This window comes from Hemitrygon akajei, chromosome 14 (assembly GCF_048418815.1).
Source record: "Hemitrygon akajei chromosome 14, sHemAka1.3, whole genome shotgun sequence".
In the NCBI taxonomy this organism is placed as follows: domain Eukaryota; kingdom Metazoa; phylum Chordata; class Chondrichthyes; order Myliobatiformes; family Dasyatidae; genus Hemitrygon; species Hemitrygon akajei.
This window is the reverse complement of record NC_133137.1, coordinates 38938876-38963015: the sequence shown is the minus strand read 5'-3', so window position 1 is coordinate 38963015 and position 24140 is coordinate 38938876. Positions and strand designations below refer to the sequence as shown.

Genomic DNA, 24140 nt, shown 5'->3' with positions numbered 1-24140 from the left:
GCGGATACAATAAAAGCACGCAGGCAAGGTCACGAGGTGGCGGAGGCGGATACAATAAAAGCACGCAGGCAAGTTCACGAGGCGGCGGAGGCGGATACAATAAAAGCACGCAGGCAAGGTCACGAGGCGACGGTGGTAGAGGTGGATACAATAAAAGCACGCAGGCAAGGTCACGAGGCGGTGGAGGCGGATACAATAAAAGCACGCAGGCAAGGTCACGAGGCGGCGGAGGCGGATACAATAAAAGCACGCAGGCCAGGTCACGAGGCGATGGTGGAGGCGGATACAATAAAAGCACGCAGGCAAGGTCACGAGGCGATGGTGGTGGAGGCGGATACGATAAAAGCACACAGGCAAGGTCACGAGGCGACGGTGGAGGGGGATACACTAAAAGCACGCAGGCAAGGTCACGAGGCGACGGTGGAGGGGGATACACTAAAAGCACGCAGGCAAGGTCACGAGGCGACGGTGGTGGAGGCGGATACGATAAAAGCACGCAGGCAAGGTCACGAGGCGACGGTGGAGGGGGATACACTAAAAGCACGCAGGCAAGGTCACGAGGCGACGGTGGTGGAGGCGGATACAATAAAAGCACGCAGGCAAGGTCACGAGGCGATGGTGGAGGGGGATACACTAAAAGCACGCAGGCAAGGTCACGAGGCGACGGTGGAGGGGGATACACTAAAAGCACGCAGGCAAGGTCACGAGGCGATGGTGGAGGGGGATACACTAAAAGCACGCAGGCAAGGTCACGAGGCGATGGTGGAGGGGGCTACACTAAAAGCACGCAGGCAAGGTCACGAGGCGATGGTGGAGGGGGATACACTAAAAGCACGCAGGCAAGGTCACGAGGCGATGGTGGAGGCGGATAGAATAAAAGCACGCAGGCAATGTCACGAGGCGATGGTGGAGGCGGATACAATAAAAGCACGCAGGCAAGGTCACGAGGCGATGGTGGAGGGGGATACACTAAAAGCACGCAGGCCAGGTCACGAGGCGATGGTGGAGGCGGATAAATAAAAGCACGCAGGCAAGGTCACGAGGCGGCGGAGGCGGATACAATAAAAGCACGCAGGCAAGGTAACGAGGCGATGGTGGAGGCGGATACACTAAAAGCACGCAGGCCAGGTCACGAGGCGGCGGAGGCGGATACAATAAAAGCACGCAGGCAAGGTCACGAGGCGGCGGAGGCGGATACAATAAAAGCACGCAGGCAAGGTCACGAGGCGATGGTGGAGGGGGATACACTAAAAGCATGCAGGCCAGGTCACGAGGCGATGGTGGAGGGGGATACACTAAAAGCACGCAGGCAAGGTCACGAGGCGATGGTGGTGGAGGCGGATACAATAAAAGCACGCAGGCAAGGTCACGATGCGGCGGAGGCGGATACAATAAAAGCACGCAGGCAAGGTCACGAGGCGACGGTGGTAGAGGTGGATACAATAAAAGCACCCAGGCAAGGTCACGAGGCGGCGGAGGCGGATACAATAAAAGCACGCAGGCAAGGTCACGAGGCGGCGGAGGCGGATACAATAAAAGCACGCAGGCCAGGTCACGAGGCGATGGTGGAGGCGGATACAATAAAAGCACGCAGGCAAGGTCACGAGGCGATGGTGGAGGCGGATACAATAAAAGCACGCAGGCAAGGTCACGAGGCGATGGTGGAGGCGGATACAATAAAAGCACGCAGGCAAGGTCACGAGGCGATGGTGGAGGCGGATACAATAAAAGCACGCAGGCAAGGTCACGAGGCGGTGGTGGAGGCGGATACAATAAAAGCACGCAGGCAAGGTCACGAGGCGGCGGAGGCGGATACAATAAAAGCACGCAGGCAAGGTCACGAGGCAACGGTGGTAGAGGTGGATACAATAAAAGCACGCAGGCAAGGTCACGAGGCGGCGGAGGCGGATACAATAAAAGCACACAGGCAAGGTCACGAGGCGGCGGAGGCGGATACAATAAAAGCACGCAGGCAAGGTCACGAGGCGGCGGAGGCGGATACAATAAAAGCACGCAGGCAAGTTCACGAGGCGGCGGAGGCGGATACAATAAAAGCACGCAGGCAAGGTCACGAGGCGACGGTGGTAGAGGTGGATACAATAAAAGCACGCAGGCAAGGTCACGAGGCGGTGGAGGCGGATACAATAAAAGCACGCAGGCAAGGTCACGAGGCGGCGGAGGCGGATACAATAAAAGCACGCAGGCCAGGTCACGAGGCGATGGTGGAGGCGGATACAATAAAAGCACGCAGGCAAGGTCACGAGGCGATGGTGGTGGAGGCGGATACGATAAAAGCACACAGGCAAGGTCACGAGGCGACGGTGGAGGGGGATACACTAAAAGCACGCAGGCAAGGTCACGAGGCGACGGTGGAGGGGGATACACTAAAAGCACGCAGGCAAGGTCACGAGGCGACGGTGGTGGAGGCGGATACGATAAAAGCACGCAGGCAAGGTCACGAGGCGACGGTGGAGGGGGATACACTAAAAGCACGCAGGCAAGGTCACGAGGCGACGGTGGTGGAGGCGGATACAATAAAAGCACGCAGGCAAGGTCACGAGGCGATGGTGGAGGGGGATACACTAAAAGCACGCAGGCAAGGTCACGAGGCGACGGTGGAGGGGGATACACTAAAAGCACGCAGGCAAGGTCACGAGGCGATGGTGGAGGGGGATACACTAAAAGCACGCAGGCAAGGTCACGAGGCGATGGTGGAGGGGGCTACACTAAAAGCACGCAGGCAAGGTCACGAGGCGATGGTGGAGGGGGATACACTAAAAGCACGCAGGCAAGGTCACGAGGCGATGGTGGAGGCGGATAGAATAAAAGCACGCAGGCAATGTCACGAGGCGATGGTGGAGGCGGATACAATAAAAGCACGCAGGCAAGGTCACGAGGCGATGGTGGAGGCGGATACAATAAAAGCACGCAGGCAAGGTCACGAGGCGATGGTGGAGGGGGATACACTAAAAGCACGCAGGCCAGGTCACGAGGCGATGGTGGAGGCGGATACAATAAAAGCACGCAGGCAATGTCACGAGGCGATGGTGGAGGCGGATACAATAAAAGCACGCAGGCAAGGTCACGAGGCGATGGTGGAGGTGGATACAATAAAAGCACGCAGGCAAGGTCACGAGGCGATGGTGGAGGTGGATACAATAAAAGCACGCAGGCAAGGTCACGAGATGATGGTGGTAGAGGTGGATACGATAAAAGCACGCAGGCAAGGTCACGAGGCGACGGTGGAGGCGGATACAATAAAATCACACAGGCAAGGTCACGAGGCGATGGTGGAGGCGGATACAATAAAAGCACGCAGGCAAGGTCACGAGATGACGGTGGTAGAGGTGGATACAATAAAAGCACGCAGGCAAGGTCACAAGGCGGCGGAGGCGGATACAATAAAAGCACACAGGCAAGGTCACGAGATGACGATGGTGGAGGCGGATACAATAAAAGCACGCAGGCAAGGTCACGAGGCGGCGGAGGCGGATACAATAAAAGCATGCAGGCAAGGTCACGAGGCGATGGTGGAGGCGGATACAATAAAAGCACGCAGGCAAGGTCACGAGGCGGCGGAGGCGGATACAATAAAAGCACGCAGGCAAGGTCACGAGATGACGGTGGTAGAGGTGGATACAATAAAAGCACGCAGGCAAGGTCACGAGGCGGCGGAGGCGGATACAATAAAAGCACACAGGCAAGGTCACGAGATGACGATGGTGGAGGCGGATACAATAAAAGCACGCAGGCAAGGTCACGAGGTGGTGGAGGCGGATACAATAGGGTCTTTTAAGAGACTTTTGGACAGGTACATGGAGCTCAGAGAAATAGAGGGCCATGGGTAACCCTAGGTAATTTCTGAAGTAAGAACATGTTTGGCACAGCTTTGTGGGCCAAAGGGCCTGTATTGGGTTTGGTGCAGTTTCACCCAGAAATGCCAGGTTGGATAATGGGATCGGTTCAATTTCACGCAGAAATGTTGGGTTGGATAATGGCATCGGTGCAGTTTCCCCCAGAAATGCCGGGTTCGATTGCTGGCGACGGTGGTGGAGGTGGATACAATAGGGTCTTTTAAGAGACTCCTGGATAGATACATGAAGCTTACAAAAATAGAGGGCTATGGGTAACCCTAGGTAATTTTTGAGTTAAGAACATGTTTGGCACAGCTTTGTGGGCCGAAGGGCCCAAATTGTGCTGTAGGTTTTCTATGTTTCTATGATAATGGGATCAGTGCAGTTTCACCCAGAAATTCCAATGATAAGCCATCCAGTTTCTTGACCGAGGAACAAGCAATAATTGCATATTTTTCCTGATCGGGGATCTACATGTAAGGTTTCTGAGCATTAACCTTTGTGGTTTTGGGGGGGGATCATCCAGTGTTGATTTTTGCCCCATGACTAGATTAAAGAAATAACCAGGCATGTTCCTTCTTTATACAAAACTGCAGAGCCACGAGGAACAGGAGCTACTGCGACTCATTTACTATGGAGGAATTGAGGCGGAGATTCGGAAAGAAGTGTGGCCGTTCCTCCTGGGACACTACCAGTTTGGGATGAGTGAGGCGGAGAGGAAAGAGGTTAGTAGCTAAGAACCACCTTGTGCTGTTCAGCCACCAAAACAGATCCGTTAAATGCTTGGGACTGGTTTTCATGACTTCACTTGGTAGATTTAACAAATATTTTTAAATGGATTAACTATGGCAAAATTAATCCTCACCTTTAATTCCATTCTGATCCTTTGAGTGGAAACAGCCTCTCGTTGCCACTAATAGCAAATTAGTGACAATGCTGAGAAAAGTTTTGCTTTGATTTTATTCGGGTTGTTGATCAAAGTTCAAAATTATTATCGAATTATGTATATGTCACCATCTACTACCTTGAGATCCATTTTTTTGTGGACAATCACAGGAGAACAAAGAAATACAATAGAATCAATGAGAAACTACCCACAAAGACTGACAAACAGCCAACATACAAAAGACAAACACTGCAAATTAAATAATATATGAACAATACTGAGAACAAGAGATGTAGAGTCCTTGAAAGTGAGTCTAAGACTTCTGTACCTCCTTCCTGAAGGCAGCAATGAGAAGAAAGGATGGTGGGGGTCCTTGGTGATGGATGCTGTTCTCTTCTGGCAGTGCTCCACATTGGTGTGCTCAGTGGTAGGGGGATTGACTCTCTTATTTAAAGCTGCTGTTTATGCAGAGTTTCCCTAAAGGACTCAACACTTTCACCGTGGGGAAAGAGGTCAGAAAAGCAGTGTTTTTTGTACGTTGCTTTTGATGCATATTGGATTTACTTCTGCTGTACTAAGCAGATGCCATCTCCCTTCTCTCAGCCAAGGTTACAGTATTTACAGCATATTTAATGTAATTAAGCACAAGAAGTAGGTTCAGACCATAGGCCTTCTCCACCTGCTTTGCTGCACCATGGTTGAACATTTGCCTTAGGTCTGTGTTCCTGGTGGATACACGTATCTTTTATTTTCGCTTTTAGGATCCAAGCCACCGATTGTTGCACATCCCCAACAGCTCTTTACGGCCAGTGAAGAGCGTTAATGGCTCTGGGCCTGCACTTGCTGAAGTTTAGAAGAATGAGGGAGGGTCTCATTGAAACCTATTGAATATTGAAAAGCCTGGATAGAGTGGATGTGTAGAGGATGTTTCCACAGTGGAGAAATCCAGGACCAGAGAGCCCAGCCTCGGAGAAGAGGGACATTCCTTTAGAATAGAGATGAAGAGGAATTTCTTTAGGCAGATGGTGGTGAATCTGAAGTTGTCACAGGCAGCTGTGGAGGCAAAGTTTTTATAGTTAAGGCAGAGGTTGATAGATTCTTGATTAGTCAGGACATCAAAGGTTATGGGAGAAGGCAGGAGAATGGGATTGAGAGGGATAATAAATCAGCCATGATGGAATGTCAGAGTAAACTGGATGGCTCAATTGGCCTATATTCTGCTCTTGTGTCTTATGGTCACGAGGTGATGGTGGTAAGCCTTTTTAATCTCTGGAAGAGATGCTCCCGCAGTGCTCTCTGTGAAAGTGTTCCAGGATTTGGACACCATGATAGTGAAGTATCAGATGGAGTGATAAAATAACCAACCAGACACTGTGGGGAAGCACCCACCAGGAATCCACAGAGATACAAATATACAGACGGAAATGGAGGTGGATTGGCTACAGCTCGAGGAAGCCAACCCACAACATTACCAGGCAGGCATTGAAATGGAATCCCCAAGGAAAGAGGAAAAAGGGACGTCCAAAGAACACATAGAGGAGAGACATCAAGGCCAAAGTTTGACAATGGGGACACTTCCGGTCTGCTCTCGAGAAACTGGCTCAGAACAGAGATAGATGGTGATAGAAGGTCCTCGATGGCCAACTGGGAGCTAAGGGCCCAGTAAGAAGATAATGAAGTACTGGCGTTGTATTTACAAATGTGAAGGGAACCTGCAGGTGGTGGTGTCCTCATGTACTTGCTGCCTTTGCCCTGCTGGTTGCTAGAGGTCATGAGAGGTCATATCTCAGAACATAGAACAATACAGCACAGTACAAACCCTTCAGCCCATGATGTTGTGCCAACCTTTTAATGTCCTCTAAGTTCAGTCCTCCATTTTTCTATCATCCATGTGCCTATCTAAGAGTTTCTTAAATGCCCGAATGTATCTGCTTCTAGCACCACCGCTGTGAGCACATTCCTCACACCTACCATTCTCTGTGTAAGAAACTTAACTCTGACATCCTCCCCTTCTGCTTACCTCCAATCACCTTAAAATTATGCCTCCTCATTTTTGCAAAGTTTATAGTTTTAAAGATGAGCTTTATTTGTCACATGTACATCAAAACGTACAGTGAAATATTTGCAACACACACAAAATGCTGGAGGAACCCAGCAGGACATGTGGCATCTATGGAAAACAGTACAGTCAATGTTCCGGGCCAAGACCCTTCATCAGTCCTGCCTGGCCTGATTAGTTCCCCCAACATTTTGTGTGTGTTGCTCGGATTTCCAGCATCTGCAGATTTTCTCTTGTCACTGAAGTATTTGTGTCAATGACCAACACAGTCTGAAGATGTGCTGGTGTCAGCCCACAAGTGTGGCTGTGCTTCCAGTTCCAGCATAGTATGCCCACAGCTTACTAACTGCTATTGTATGTCTTTGGAGTGTGGGAGGAAGCTGGAACACCCATGGGTGACCCATATGGTCATAGGGAGGATATACAAATTCCTAAGACACGGGGGGAATTGAACCTCAATTGCTGGTGCAAGAAAGCGTTATGCTAACCACTATGCTACCATTGTGCCCCATTTGGCAAGCTCTGCAGGAGTACCGTTGTCAAGTAACTATGGTGCATGTGGTAGAGGGCCCCCGGAGATGCAGGCGCTGAACACTTATGGTTGTGCTGGATGAGGTGCCGGTGTCATTGGAACTACACTCAAAGTTGAATTTATTGTCAAATGCGTAAGTACATGTATGCACAGGTGAAATGAGAAACTTACTTGCAGCAGATCACAGGCACATCGCATTAAACACACATCATACACAAGAAAAACATTCATATACAGTATACGCAACTCCTCAGAGAAGAACATGGGATGACAATTTCTATGTTAACCTGGTCGTAGTGTGCCTTTACCGAGGTAGTGATTAGGGCTCTGCGGGGTGGTCCAGAACTGAATTCTTGAACCTGGTGGTGTAGGACTTCAGGCTTCAGTATCTGCTGCCTGATGGTATCTGTGAGAAGATGGTATAATGATAAGATGCTGCTTTCTGTAGGCAGCACTTCATGTAGATTCCAACAACAGTGGGGAGGGATGTGCCCCTGATGCACTGGGCTGAGTCCACCAGCATCATTGTTGCTCACTCAAAATGCCATACCAGACTGCGATGCAACCAGTCAGGATATTTTCAACAATTGTTGGAGTATTCAGTGACAAGTTAAACTTCCTTAAGAAAGTGAAGACACTAGCACACCTTCCCTGAGTTTGCATCTAAGTGCCGGGCCCAGCACTTACCTGAGCAAGTGGAGAGCAATCCATCATATTCCACACCTGTGCCTTGTGAACATCCCAAACCGTCCCTCGTTGCATTGGACACCCAGAAGTCTAACTTCAATGTTGAATTCAAAGTTCAAAGTAAATTTAATATTGAAGTATATTCACAGAGTCATGAAGTATTACGGCACAGAAATAGTCCATGCTGACCTGATCTTCTGCCTTCTCCCATCCGGACCATGTCCCTCCAAGCCCTTGTCATCCATGTAGCTCCAGACTTCTTTCTGTTACAGTTGATCCTGCATCCACCACTTCCTCAGGCAGCTTGTTGCTCACTTGCTTTATCCTCTGAGTGAAGAAGTTTCCCCTGAACATTTCACCTTCCCCCTAAACCTGTGACATGTAGTTCTGGTGTCAGCCAGCCTTAGGGGAACAGCCTGTATGCATTCACCGGATGTATACCCCTCATTATATTGTATACTTCTGTAAGATCACTCTTCATTCTCCCGTAAGTATGCAGTATAGCCAGGAGTCAAAAGTAACAGGTGAAAAAAAAGATGTGAGGAATAGTGTAACCAAGAAAAGATATATATATTAATCCTGCAGAACTTCACCCAAATCAAAGTAGTAAAATTGCTTTGGAAGGGGGAGTTTGTGGAACGGATTTCAAATTACTGTATCATGGCACCTGTTAGGAAATGGGCTATTCTTGTTCAAGGTAATTAATAATTTCAAAGAAAGAAATACTGCTGGGAAAGTGTGATAGAATTTTGTTGTAAGTCCAAGAGGGAATCCTTAAATTAGACACTAAAGGCTTGAACCTAATTGAAGCCCAGTTACAAAGGTATGGATATAGATATGTTACTGTATGTAACGGTGATGGTAATTATTGAGTATTTACTGTCCTTGGTGGGTGGGAGGGTGGGCGCAGTGGAGGTACATCTCTACCAAAGGAGGTGCCAGGCATTCCTTCCATACTGTAGTTTGCAGGTCACCCTTGGGCAAGGCGTAGCACCTCCTTAGCCTCTGATCAGGGTCACGTGAAGCCAGGTGGTGGGTGCTCGTATGAGCAGCTGGTGCATATCACAAGTTCTGGATATGTAACCACTGGTGCCAGGCAGACAGTCTCTGAAGAGTATTGATACTGGCTGGAGTCACCCGTCTTGTAAAGACACCGTCCAGAAGGAGGCAATGGCAAACCACTTCTGTAAAAAAAAAATTTGCCGAGAACAATCACGGTCAAGGAAAGACCATGATCACCTACATCACAGGACATGGCACATAATGAACAAACTGTCCTTTCTGGGTGTAAAATTCTAAAATATTCAGAATTCCATGGTGAACAATACTTAAGCTTAAGTGAAAGGCTGGTATCCTGAGAATATGGCCAGTGTTTCTGGGTCCCCTAGATGGTGGAGGATTCACAGGTGTTACATTCAGATAGGAGCTTAGACTAAGCCAGGCTGGTGACTTAACTCTTTGACAAATGCCTAGGTTTCAGTGATTGCCTTTGAGCAAAGAGAGATGTGGGAAGGGACTTGTCAATGTGAAGTTTGTTGGGAAGCAGTACAACTACAAGTTAGGAGGTGGTGCCTGATGTGGTTATAGCAAGATGCAACAGTACCTTGGGAGTTTGAAACTAGGGTGTGGTATCACTATAAGCCACATTCATATTCTGGTGCAATATGTGAGGACGTTGGACGGGGTGAAAATTAGAAAAAAAAGAAGCTGGAAGTCCGAAATAAAAACAAAAGATTCTAGAAACACTCAGCAGGTCAGTCAGCATCTGTGGAGAGAGAAATGGTTAATGTTTCAGGTCTTCTACCTTCTGTTCTGAAGAAGGTACTCGTGCTGAAATGTTGGCTGTTTTGCCACAGATGCTGCTTGACCTGCTGAGTTTTTCAGGCATGTTCTTATTTAAGTAGGACTGGGCCCCTAATCCTAATCATCGATGAAGGGGCTTGCCTAAAATATGGACGGTCTGTTCCCCTCCATTGATGCTGCCTGACTTGCTGAGTTCCTCCAGCATTTGGTATGTGAGCCACTTGTAAGGATGGTGGGATTGGGTTGCCGGTGGAAGGGTTGGGGGAGCTCCTGCTGGGTCAGCTGGTTTGAAGCAAGTGCTCAGACGAGGCAGGCTTGGTGAAGTGCATTTCCTGTTCTTCCCACGGTCCCAGGTGGACGATCAGATCCGGAACGGCTACGAGCAGACCATGGGGGAGTGGATGGCTTGTGAAGCCGTGGTCCGCCAGCGGGAGAGGGAGTCGCACGCAGCAGCCTTGGCCAAGTGCTCATCTGCAGTCAGCCTGGACGCACAGATCCAGCGGATGATGCATCGGGATTCCACAGTCAGCACTGAGGTACCAGCTGGGGCAGCGGTCCATGGGGAAGGGCGGGGGACAGCACGGCAACTCCAAGCTGCATTGTTGCCCTCATAATCATTTAGCTGCACTGCACTTTCTCTGAAGCTGTTACACTTTATTCTGTGCCCTTTCATTGTTACCTTGTTCCACCTCAGTGCACCATGTAATGAATTGATCTGTATGAACAGTATGTGAGACAAGCTTTTCACTGTGATCATAATAAACCAATTACAATTACAATTCCAAACGGAGATAGCTATTAGGCCTCTGCGAGTCTGCAGATCTGGGACCAAGGACAGGGGGCCTGTCCTGGTGTTGGACAATTGACTGTGTGTGAGTGGGTGGGTAGCAGGGTGGGATAGGGGCTTGTTTTGCAGTTGTTCTGATAAACATTGTGAGCATGATATGCAGCACAGAATATGTGGTGACACTTGCAGCCTGCCCCCAGCACATCCTTAGGTTGTTAACGCAAACGACTCACTTCACTATAAGTTTCAATGTACATGGGATAAACAAATAAATAAAATTGAATTTAGCTGTTTAAAAGGAACAGAGAGTGGCATTGAGGGTGGAGCTATTGCATCGCAGCTCCAGTAACCCTGGTTCAATTTGGAGCTTTGGAGCTGTCTGTGTGGAGTTTGCAGGCTCTCCCTCTGACCTGGAGGGTTTCCTCCAGTGCTCCGCCTTCCTCCCACATTTCAAAGACGTGTGAGCTGTTAGTCAGCTGCTGTAGATCAGAGGAATCAATCACGAGGACACAGCACTGAGATAGAAACAATGATCTTGCTGGTAAGTGATGGAAATTGGGGTGAGTTTGATGGACTTCTGAGAAGAAAACAATGGGATTAGTGTAATCGGGCATTTGAATGTCATGCTATTTGACTCTACAACTCTACGTGGAGGGATTCAGGCAGAGAATTCTGGAAGTCAGTGCTTTCCCTGCTCGTGTTGTGTTGAAGGTGAAGGGGCAATGAAGAGTGTAGGTGGAGGGGACAGTGAAGAGTGTAGGTGGAGGGGGCAGCGAGGAGTGTAGGTGGAGGGGACAGTGAAGAGTAGGTGGAGGGGACAATGAAGAGTGTAGGTGGAGGGGACAGTGAAGAGTGTAGGTGGAGGGGACAGTGAAGAGTGTAGGTGGAGGGGGCAGCGAGGAGTGTAGGTGGAGGGGACAGTGAAGAGTAGGTGGAGGGGGCAGCGAGGAGAGTAGGTGTAGGGGGCAGCGAGGAGTGTAGGTGTAGGGGGCAATGAAGAGTGTAGGTGGAGGGGGCAGTGAAGAGTGTAGGTGGAGGGGACAGTGAAGAGTGTAGGTGGAGGGGACAGTGAAGAGTGTAGGTGGAGGGGACAGTGAAGAGTAGGTGGAGGGGGCAATGAAGAGTGTAGGTGGAGGGGGCAGCGAGGAGTGTAGGTGTAGGGGGCAGCGAGGAGTGTAGGTGTAGGGGGCAGCGAGGAGTGTAGGTGGAGGGGACAGTGAAGAGTGTAGGTGGAGGGGACAGTGAAGAGTGTAGGTGTAGGGGGCAGCGAGGAGTGTAGGTGGAGGGGGCGGCAAAGAGTGTAGGTGTAGACACACATAGCCCTGAGACACCAGACAAGGTTATTTGATTCTAAACAAATGGGTTATTGATCATTACAGAATGTCTCTCTGGACCTTCCCACTCCCTCTCCTCTCTCTTCCCCTTTTCCCAACCATGATTCCCCTCTCTTTGCCCCCTTTCCACTCTCAGTCCATAATAGAGGCCCATATCAGAATTGGGTTTATCATCACTCACATATGTCATGAAATTTGAGATTTTTTGGGGTAGCAGTACAGTACTGTGCAAAAGTCTTAGGCTCCCTAGTTATATATATGTCTGCCTAAGATTTTTACACAGTACTGTAACTAACCTCCTCTTCTGTCCAGCTTACTTAATTACTAGCTGATAGGGCAACTTTTTTCAAATGGTTTCCTATCCCAGGAGCTGGTTGCACATGGTTGTTGGGCAGCTGGGACACTTGTTATGAGCCATTTAATTGGTTCTTCCCTCCCTTGGAAAAATTAAAGCCCCTCACAGCCAGTCATTTACACCTCCTGCAGAGTAGAAGCTACAAGGATGGCAGGACTTTCATATGAAGAAAGACTGGATCGACTAGGCTTATACTCACTGGAATTTAGAAGATTGAGTGGGAATCTTATTGAAACGTATAAAATTCTAAAGGGATTGGACAGGCTAGATGCAGGAAGATTGTTTCCGATGTTGGGGAAGTCCAGAACGAGGGGTCACAGTTTAAGGATAAAGGGGAAGCCTTGATGAAGAAAAACTTCTTCACACAGAGAGTGGTGAATCTGTGGAATTCTCTGCCGCAGGAAACAGTTGAGGCCAGTTCAATGGCTATATTTAAGAGGAAGTTAGATATGGCCCTTGTGGCTGAAGGGATCAGGGGGTATGGAGAGAAAGCAGGTAGAGGGTTCTGAGTTGGATGATCAGCCATGATCATACTGAATGGCGGTGCAGGCTTGAAGGACCAAATGGCCTACTCCTGCACCTATTTTCTATGTTTCTATGTAAGAATCTGGAGATCACTAGTCAGCACAGGTCATCCCCGGTTGCAAATTCCCGAGTTAACGCACGAGCAATCTCCCATTATGCTATTACATTCAAAAGTCCAACGCACTCGCATATCCTCATTACTATGAATGGTAGAGCTAGTTTCCTCTCTAATTGTTATTTCTTATCAGTCTAATGTATTTTTAATGTCTTTCATTACAGTAATGTGGAGGTGTGGTTACTATTATCGAGTGTTTTTTGTGTATTTTCCATCTAATGGACATACTGCATACAGGCGTGTGCAGGAAAGGAGCTTGTTCATTACCAGGGGGCAGTTGGTAGCTTAAGTGTTGTTAGCCACCTCAGAACCACAACTGGAAACAAGTCTTCCTCCTCCTGAAGAGATTCTCCAAGTAGAAATTAACAGCTTGGTTGCTTGGTTGACACAAACTTCACAAGAAGCTGTCTGGTGTTGATTTGCTGAATTTCTCTTTCACTCTCACGTTTCAGTCTTCGCAGAGTTGTAGCTCAGACAGGCAGGACCACGCCCGGCTGCAGAGTGACTCCAGCTCAAGCACACAGGTAAATCCCTCCCCACCCCCCTTTTCCGGTGTCTTCTGCCTGGGATTCCTGGGTCATCCCTAAAGGTTGTGTCCACGTTTCCACTGTGTTGCTGAGGTTATGTAAGCTGCTAGGACAAAGTGCAAGATGGGCAGATTAAATCCCAGTTTGACTAATCGATCATTTGGTCCAGTCATGGCCCAGCTGTAGAGCTGACTGACCAGAAACGAATGCAACACCTCAGATACAGTGTTTCACTAAACTATAAATTAGCATTAGAACATTATTCACATAGTCACAGCCATAGAGCACTACAGCACAGAAACAATCCCTTCAGCCCATCTACTCCATGCTGAACTGTTTGCATGCCTAGTCCCATTGACCCACACCTGAACCATAGCCCTCCATACTCCTCCCATCCATGTACTTATCCAAATTTGTCTTAAATAGTGCACTCCAACTCACATCCCCACTTGCACTGGCAGCTCATTCCACATTCACATCACCCTCTGAGTGAAGAGGTTCCCCATCATATGTCTCTTAAACATTTCACCTGTCACCTTTTACCCATGACCTCGCCCAACCTCAGTAGAAAAAGCCTGCTTGTGTTTACCCCATATGCACCCCTCATGTTTTTGTATTCCTTTCAGGTACTTACAAAGTGTTTGTTGGCTCTCGCTTTACAGAACTTATGCTGGGACCTTGCTGCCAAAGCTCTCATATCAAGTAAAAAGGTTACAGGACCAGCAAGGGGTTGGGTGCAATTTTGCTGCTGGAACTGAGTGTCAGAGTGAATACCGTACTTCTTGAGCAGTGTCAGATCTTGGTAATTTTCAATCCCCAGGTTCTTTTAGGAGTCCAAGAATGAGTGAAATGTTATTTCTTCACGATTGTTTATTTTTAAAGTTTAAACAAAATAGATACAGAACATGTGAAACTAAAGGGACAGACTGAGAATGAAATTTACCTTGTTCAGATAAGACAAGTTCCTTAGATAAGAGAACCCAGTCAAAGGCTACACAATCATGGCACATGTGTAATATGCTAACTCTCAGCTAATTAAAAATAAAAAGGTGACAAACCGTTATGTAACTACTATACTGTGTTTCTGACAGCAAGTGGGGACTAAACACGTGTTGTAAAAAATACACAATTGTTAAAAATATAAATTGTGTCAGTAAAAAAGAAGCTATGATTAAAACTACAAATTTAGTCTTGAATTAACTCAACTAATATCTTATAAAAAGCAGAGAGGGAAGCACTGAAGATAGGTGCAGCCAACGCTAAGGGTCTGTGAAGGACCGGCTCCACACACTGAGGGGCAGGATGAAAGTGATGTCACCTGACATCGTGGCGATGGTGCTATGTTTGTTCTTTTCTCTCTCTTTAATGTGTTCTCTACGTAAATGTTTTTGTATTGTTACTGCCTTTTGTACATCTATTTTTTCACAAGAATAAAGCCTATTTTTGGAATTAATAAAAAAACTAAATGGGAGTGGAAATAGGAATCAGAGAAGTGACTGAAGTGCATTCATGTTCAAACCAAGCAAACCAGTTCAGACTCTGAGCCAATATTGAGATGTTGTGTATTTTGACAACAAAATTAAATATAGCTATTTAGGTGAATTGATTATTGTTTCCAGTGCAACATACACAAAATGTTGGAGACACTCAGCAGATCAGGTGGCACCTATAGAGAGGAATAAGCAGTTGACATTTCAGGCTGAGATCCTTCATCAGGACTTTAGCCAAAGGGTGGTGAATTTTTGGAATTTCTTTAACCAAAAAGGGTGGTGAATTATGGAATTTCTTTAGCCAAAGGGTGGTGAATTTGTTGCCACATGCAGCTGTGGAGGCCAGGTCAATGGATGTATTTAAGACAGAGATTGATAGGTTCTTGATTGGACATGGGATCAAAGGTTACGGGGAGAAGGCTAGGAACTGGGGTTGATGGAGTTGATAGGAAAGAAAGGATCAGCCATGATTGAATGGCAGAGCAGACTCAATGGGCCAAATGGCCTAATTCTGCTCCTATGTCTTATGATCTGGTGAGGGCAAAGGTGGGCGGCTGAGGGAAAGACGGTAAAATAAGTAGCTGGAAGGTGATAGATGAGACCGGGTGTGGGGGGTTGGGATGAAGTAAGAAGCTGGGAGGTGATAGGTGAGACTGGGTGTGTGGGGGAGGGACGATGAAGTAAGAAGCTGGGAGGTGATAGGTGGAAGAGGTAAAGGGATGAAGAAGGAATCTGAGGAGAGGAGAGTGGACTATTGGAGAAAGGGAAGAGGGGCGCAGAAGGCGGTGATGGGCAGGTGAAGAGAAGAGTAGGAGCGTAAGATGGGCCAGAATAGGATGGCAAAAGAAAGGAGAACGGGGGGGGGGGGGGGGGGAGATGACTGTAAATTAGAGTAATTAACATTTACACCAGGTGTTGCTCCTGCAACCTGAGAGTGGTCTCATCAAGGCCGTAGAGGAGGGCATGGACTGACATGTTGGAATGGGGATGGTTCCTGAACCTGGTGGTGAGCTATCAGCCAGGTGAGACCAGAATACATGATGCTCAGTAACTAATTGGACAGTCCTGCAGAGGTTGGGCACAACACAAAATTAAGAGGGGTAAATGCAAGCAGTCTTTTCCCACTGAGCTTGGGTGAAAGGTCATAGGCAAAGGTAAAAGGGGAAATATGTAGGGGGAGCCTGAGGGGGAACTTCTTCACTCAGACAGTGGTGAGAATGTGGAACAAGCTGTCAGAAGAAGTGGTGGATGTGGGTCTAATTGCAATGTTTAAGGATAGTTTGGATAAGTACATGAATGGGAGGGCTATGGTCCAGTGCAGGTCGATAGAACTAGGTAGAACTGCTTGCTTCTTTTGCTCCAAGTTAACTTTCTTTGGGTTGTCTTTTCCCTCAGGTCTTTGAATCGGTGGAAGATACGGAGACGGAGCAAATTGAGAAGGAAGCCGGGATCAGTGGCGATAAACAGGTAGCAGCCATTCCAAATGGCACTGTGCTGAATGGCCCCTGCTACCTGGACTCTGGGCACCCATCCTTGTGCAGCCATCCCTCAACAGCTGGCTACTCGGAACACAGCTTCAGCACCGAGGAGGCAAAGCAGCGTAGCCACAGCTCCTCCGCTCTGAGGTGCGAGGGGAAGCTGAGAGTATCAAATTCAGAGGAAGAACCTCTTCCCCAAGGACTGCCCACCCAAAACTGGCTCCAAGGTGGACTCTGTCTGCAGGATGAACTAGAAGCAGATATTGTAGTGGATGGATCTGAAGTGGTTCCTCAGGAAGGTGAATTACAAAATGCGATTCGTGGGTCAGATGGATCAGAAATAGTTCCTAACGCAAATGGACCAGAAGTATTTCCTAAAGTGGATGGACCAAAAAGTGTGCATTGTGAATCCGATGGATTGGAAATTATTCCTACGGCGGAGGGATCTGAAGTAGTTCCTATGGTGGATGGATCTGAAGTAGTTCCTACGGCGGATGGATCTGAAGTTGTTCCTATGGTGGATGGATCTGAAGTAGTTCCTATGGTGGATGGATCTGAAGTAGTTCCTATGGAGGATGGATCTGAAGTAGTTAGTATGGAGGATGGAACTCAAGTAGTTCCTATGGCAGATGGATCTTTAGTAGTTAGTATGGAGGATGGAACCGAAGTAGTTCCTACGGCGGATGGATCTTTAGTAGTTAGTATGGAGGATGGAACCGAAGTAGTTCCTACGGCGGATGGATCTTTAGTAGTTAGTATGGAGGATGGAACCGAAGTAGTTCCTACGGCGGATGGATCTGAAGTAATTAGTATTGAGGATGGAACTGAAGTAGTTCCTACGGCGGATGGATCTGAAGTAGTTCCTACGGCGGATGGATCTGAAGTAGTTCCTACGGCGGATGGATCTGAAGTAATTCCTACGGCGGATGGATCTGAAGTAGTTAGTATGGAGGATGGAACTGAAGTAGTTCCTATGGCGGATGGATCTGAAGTAGTTCCTAAGGCTGACCGATTAAAAAGTTTGCTCCCTGTGGCAGATCGATTGGAAGTACCTCCTACAGTGGATGGATCCAAAGATGTTCTCTGTGTGTCTGATGGATCAGAAATTGTACCTATGTCAGAGTCTGTGAGGCAGGAAGCTCCTGGCAGTGAGGGGTTGGGTTTGGAAGGTAACCTCCCTACATCCAGAGCTGAAGGGATGGTGACGGAGGAAGGGCTGCCCATTGGAGGGGGAACAGAAGGACTCACCCAGCTGCAGAGCATGGCTGAGAGCATCGTCCCCGTGGCTTCACCGGTCTCATCTACTGGAGTGACATATGCAGTGAGTACCAGAGAATAGACACCACCAGACTGTGAGAGAACTGTGAGAGTCCACTTGTGGTCTTCAGTCTTCAGTCCAACATCAGGAGGGAGCAGAAACTGGGTCAAGGCCAAAATTAGATCAGCCTTGACCTTATTGAATGACAGAGCAGGTTTGATGGGATGAGTGGCCCTCTCCTGTTACCTGAGGTGCGAATCCAATGATCTGAGTCAAGCCAGCATGTGCTTTTCTCCTTCCACCCATCAAAGATGAGTGTATGTGATGGAGAATAATAAATATATTCTGCTTCATGTGGGCAGTGTCCACATTCAGTGGATGATGTTGATGGGCAGGGAACCAGCAGCTTGGCCTTGTAGTCATGTTGGCTGGGCAGTCAGGTCCCTAATAATGACACCCAGTACACCTCCTTCCTCATATATCCACTCATTAAGGTTTCTGTTGACACCTCTACCCACTCTTTTAGTTTGCTTGTTTGTTTAATATTGATTGGTTGATTAATTCATTCAGAGACACAGCACTGAAACAGGCTGTTCTAGCCCAAGTACACCAATTAACCTACTAACCCTTACATCTTTTTTATTTATTTAGTAATACAACATGGAGTAGGTCCTTCCAGCCCTTTGAGCGGCATGGTTCCAGCAATCCCTGACAACCCTGATTCAACACTAACCTCATCACGGCACAATTTACAATGATCAGTTATTCAAAACTAACCTAATCACAGGACAATTTACAATGATCAGTGATTCAACACTAACCTAATCAACGGGACAATTTACAATGACCAGTTATTCAACAGTTGGCGCATGGCATCGGTCTAGTGATCTGAAAGTCACTGGTTCGAGCCTCAGCTGAGGCAGCGTGTTGTGTCCTTGAGCAAGGCAATTAACAACACATTGCTCTGCGATGACACCGGTGCCAAGCTGCTTGGGTCCTAGTGCCCTTCCCTTGGACAACATCAGTGCCGTGGAGCTTGGGCAACTGCCGGTCTCCCATACAACCCTGCCCAGGCCTGGAAACCTTCCAAAGCGCAAATTCATGGTCTCACGATGCCTTAAAATTTATTCAACACCAACCTCATCATGGCACAATTTACAATGATCAGTTATTCAAAACTAACCTAATCATGGCACAATTTACAATGACCAGTTAATCTTCCAAGTATGAATTTGGATTGAGAGAAGGACTGGAGCAACTGGAGAAAACCCCCGCATTGCACAAGGAGGATGTACAGAGACTCCTTACAGATTGGCGCCGGAATTGAACTCTGGAACGCCCTGAGCTGTAATAATGTTGTGCTAATGGCTACACTACTGTGGTGCCCTTGGAAAGTGGGAGGAAACTGGAGCACCAGAGGGAACCCATATGGTCACAGGGAGAACGAACTCACTATAGACAGAGGCAGGAACTTACACCGGGTAGCTGGTACTGTAATAGCATAGTCCTACATAAGTTAGGTTCACTCCACACAAGTACCAGGCATGACCATCCCCATCCGCAGTGACTTTCACCAGCTACCCTTGACCGTCGATGGGACTATCAGTGCTGGATCTCCACCATCTGCGGGGTAACCACTGACCAAAAACTCAGGTTGGGTCCCTCCAGTGAGGGACTGACCCTGGTGTCTGAACATAAAAACTACACAGCAGGTTGGGACCCTCCAGTGAGGGCTGACCCTCTGGTGTCTGAACACGTGAAGCTACACCGCAGGAGCCCGAGCCTAAAGCTACACCACAGGAACACAACAAGCCACCGTGCACTTGTAGTTCTCATCCAGGTCGCTCCCTTTGCCGCCAGCCCACTGTGAGTACGTCGTTAAATGCATCACATGGGCTCCTCCAGTTGTATCTTCCAAAGCCATAACCTCCTCCATGAGACCTGAAGACCTAGGAGCAGAATGAGGCTATTCAACCCAACCACCATTCAATCATGGCTGATTTATTATCCCCTCTACCCCCGTCTCCTGTCTTCTCACAGTAACCTTTGATGCCCTGACTAATCAAACTCTGTTTTAACTATACCCAATGACTTGGCCTGCACGGCCGTCTGTGATAATGAAATCTACTGATTCCCCTCCCTCTGGCTAAAGAAATTTCTCCTTATCTCTGCTCCAAAAGAACATTCCTTTGTTCTGAGGTTGTTCCCTCTGATCCAAGACTGTCCCACTATCTGAAACTTCCTCTCCACATCCAGTCTATCTAGGCCTTTCAGTATTGGGTGGATTTCAATGAGATCCCCCTCCCTCTCTATTCTTCTAAACTCCAGCAAGTACAGGCCCAGAGCCATCAAATCATTCTTGTGAACCAGCAAGGGCAAGTGCAATGGGCAAATGGAACTTGTAGGTTTCCCTCTCAGTCCCACACCATCCTACCTTTTGAATCATTGTCTCTTCATTACCGCTGGGCCTATGTCCTGGAATTCACCCCCCCCCCCCCCAGTCCAATAGCGCTGAGCACCTTCACCACAGGACTATGACAGGTTGAGAAGAGATTACCATTAGGAATGAGCCTTGATAGGAATAGTTTATTGGGAATTGATTAGGAATACTGGCCTTGAACATTCCTGGAACACATCCATGATCTGCATTTCTTCTCAAAGTGACCATGGAGGTGAGCAGTGGAGGGTGAGGAAGGGAGTATTCCAAAACTGTACAGGTTAGATGTTGACATGCTATGTTGGCACCAGGAGCATGACAATATGTATGGGTTGCCCCCAACACATCCTTGGACTGTGGTGGTCGTTGACACAAATGATACATTTCATTGTATGTTTTGATGTACGTGTGACAAATAAAACCAATCTTTCTTTCTAAACACCTTTCAGCAAGAACTTCTGGACATGTACACGGTTAACCTGCACCGGATAGAGAAAGACGTCCAGCGGTGTGACCGCAACTACTGGTACTTCACACCCAGTAACCTGGAGAAGCTACGCAATGTCATGTGCAGGTACGGGCACTGCTCTGAGTTCTGATAAAGTACCTGCAGGGAGATCAAATTCCAGAATCACAGGTTGTAGATTCAAGGGTTGGTCTGCCTGGTACAGTTTATACCACACCTATCCATGAACTGTCCAGCTAATTCTGCTCACCCACCTTGTCCCCATAGCTCATCGAGATACTTCCTTCCAATGACCAGCCTCAACACATCAGCTGAATCTACCAGAACTCCTAAGCCTTGGGTCCTTGTGCCAACCCGCAACACCCAAAATTCAAGAATGACTACTTCCCTTCAACCATTCAGTTCTTGAACCAAATGTCACAACACTAATCATTACCCCAGAAAAGCAACACTGACCAGTCTGCACTTCAAAGGACTTTGTCCTGAAATGCCAACTGTTTTTTCCCCTCCATAGATACTGCCTGACTTGCTGAGTTCTACCAGAATTTTGTGTGTATTACACAAGATTCCCTGCATCTGCAGATTCTCTAGTTTCCAACAGAAGTTTTGGTTCTAATTGTGTTCTTTCTTGTATAGTAAGTGTCTAATTGATACTTTTCTTGTGCATATTGTGTAGCTATGTTGTGTGCCTGTAAGTCTGCTGCAATTAAGTTTTTCATTGAACTCTGTTACTGTGGAACAGTTGTAATCTACCCTGTCCATTCCCATAGTCCTATAGGACCTATCAAGTGTGACAGTGGGAAAGTGTGTATGGAACCGGGGGAAATAGCAGAGGTACTTAATGAACACTTTACTTCAGTATTCACTATGGAAAAGGATCTTGGTGACTGTAGTGATGACTTGCAGCACACTGAAAAGCTTGAGCATGTAGATCATATATGTCAAACTCAAGGCCCGCGGGCCAAATCCGGCCCGCGGTGGAATTATCTTTGGCCCGCGAGATAATATCTAATTACTATTAAAGCTGGCCCCAGTAATCGAAGCGTCTATGGCGTATGATATGGCTAATGCTGAGTTTATTCAGGTACCAGGTTTTCAGGGTTTTTAGTGTTTATTCGGCAGTCTTCTTCATAAGAAACGGAATTTGTAAAGTGAAACACTTTGTAGTTATAGCAGAGGCTGAGACACATGAGAGCAGGCTGAAAAAACGGAGGCAACAAAAGCTGTGTTCGCACGCGTCCGACTGATCCGGCCCGCATGAAGCTGCATTTTGCTCAATCCGGCCCGTGACCTAAAATGAGTTTGACACCCCTGCGTAGGGTTTAAGAAAGAGGATGTGCTGGAGCTTTTGGAAAGCATCAAGTTGGATAAGTCATCGGGACCAGATGGGATGTATCCCAGGATACTGTGGGAGGCGAGGGAGGAGATTGCTGAGCCTCTGGTGATGATCTTTGCATCATCAATGGGGAGGGGAAAGGTTCCAGAGGATTGAAGGGTTGCGAATGTTGTTCCTTTATTCAAGAAAGGGAGTAGAGATAGCCCAGGAAATTATAAACCAGTGAGTCTTACCTCAGTGGTTGGTAAGTTGATGGAGAAGATCCTGAGAGGCAGGATTTATGAACATTTGGAGAGGTGTAGTATGATTAGGAATAGTCAACATGGTTTTGTCAAGGTCAGGTCGTGCCTTACGAGCCTGATTGAATTTTTTGAGGATGTGACTAAACACATTGATGAAGGAAGAGCAGTAGATGTATATGGATTTCAGCAAGGCATTTGATAAGGTACTCCATGCAATGCTTATTAAGAAAGTAAAGAGGCATGGGATCCATGGGGAAATTGCTTTGTGGATTCAGAACTGGCTTGTCCACAGAAGGCAAAGCCTGGTTGTGGACGGGTCATATTCTGCATGGAGGTCGGTGACAAGTGGTGTGCCTCAGGGATCTGTTTTGGGACCGTTACTCTTCGTGATTTTTATAAGTGACCTGGATGAGGAAGTGGAGGGATGGGTTAGTAAGTTTGCTGATGACACAAAGGTTGGAGGTGTTGTGGATAGTGTGGAGGGCTGTCAGAGGTTACAGCGGGACATTAATAGGATGCAAAACTGGGCTGAGAAGTGGCAGATGGAGTTCAACCCAGATAAGTGTGAAGTGGTTCATTTTGGTAGGTCAAATATGATGGCAGAATATAGTATTAATGGTAAGACCCTTGGCAGTGTGGAGGATCAGAGGGATCTTGGGGTCTGAGTCCATAGGACACTCAAAGCAGCTGCACAGGTTGACTGTGTGGTTAAGAAGACTTACAGTGTATTGGCCTTCATCAATCGTGGAATTGAATTTAGGAGCCGAGAGGTAATATTGCATCCATATAGGACCTTGGTCAGACCCCACTTGGAGTACTGTGCTCAGTTCTGGTCGCCTCACTACAGGAAGGATGTGGAAGCCATAGAAAGGGTGCAGAGAAGATTTGAAGATGTTGCCTGGATTGTGGAGCATACCTTATGAGAATAGGTTGAGTGAACTTGGCCTTTTCTCTTTGGAGCAATGGCGTGATAGAGGTGTACAAGATAATGAGAGGCATTGACCGTGTGGATAGTCAGAGGCATTTCCCCGGGGTTAAAATGGTTGCCACAAGAGGACACAGGTTTAAGGTGCTTGGAAGTAGGTACAGAGGGGATGTCAGGAGTAAGTTTTTTATGCAGAGAGTGGTGAGTGCGTGGAATGGGCTGCCAGCAACGGTGGTGGAGGCGGATATGATAGGGTCTTTTAAGAGACTTTTAGATAGGTACGTGGAGCTTAGCAAAACAGAGGGCTATAGGTAAGCCTAGTAATTTCTAAGGTAGGGATGTGTTCGGCACAACTTTGTGGGCTGAAGGGCCTATATTGTGCTGTATGTTTTCTATGTTTTTATTATGATTTTACAAATCTCTTCCAAATTCTTTCACAGCCTTCTCAATTCCTAAGTAACAAACTGCTTTAAGGAGTTGGAGCTGGAACTGGGTGAACTCCGGATCATTTGGGAGGCTGAAGGGGGTGATAGACAGGACATATAGAGAGGTAGTTACACCCAAGGTGCAGGACACAGGTGGGGCAAGGAGAAAGGGGTTAAGGAGCCAGTTCAGAGTACCCCTGTGGCTGTCCCCCTCAACAACTGTCCGGAGGGGGGGTGGGGGAATGAGATAGTAGGGCAAAGTCACAATCGTCGAGTCTCTGGCACTGAGTCTGTCTCTGTGACTCAGAAGGGAAGAGTGGGGAGAAGAGGCAGGGTATGGTGATAGGGAGTCATTAGTTAGGGGAACAGACTGAAGGTTCTATTGGCAAGAATGAGATTCTGGATGGTATGTTATCTCCCGGGTGCCAAGGTCTGGGAAATCTCTGAATCTTCAGCATTCTTAAGTGTGAGGGTGAATGGCCAGAGGTTGTGGTCTGTGTAGGACAAGTGACGAGATTCTGCTTGGGGAGTTTAGGGAGTTAGATGCTAGGTTAAAGGGCAGTACCTCCAGGGTTCTGATCTCGAGATTGCTGCATGGGCTTCCTCTGGGTGCTCCAGT

The 24140-nt window shown here is 47.7% G+C and overlaps 1 protein-coding gene across 1 annotated transcript in view; it reads left to right on the top strand.

Moving 5' to 3' along the window:
• sgsm1a (small G protein signaling modulator 1a) overlaps positions 1-24140 on the top strand; it is a 185368-nt gene that overhangs the window by 140070 nt on the left and 21158 nt on the right. Inside the window, exons 16-20 of the mRNA XM_073065888.1 lie at positions 4451-4579; positions 10175-10357; positions 13390-13461; positions 16350-17753; positions 20577-20701. Of these exons, the coding sequence (XP_072921989.1) occupies positions 4451-4579; positions 10175-10357; positions 13390-13461; positions 16350-17753; positions 20577-20701 (1913 nt within the window). The remainder of the gene's footprint in view (positions 1-4450; positions 4580-10174; positions 10358-13389; positions 13462-16349; positions 17754-20576; positions 20702-24140) is intronic.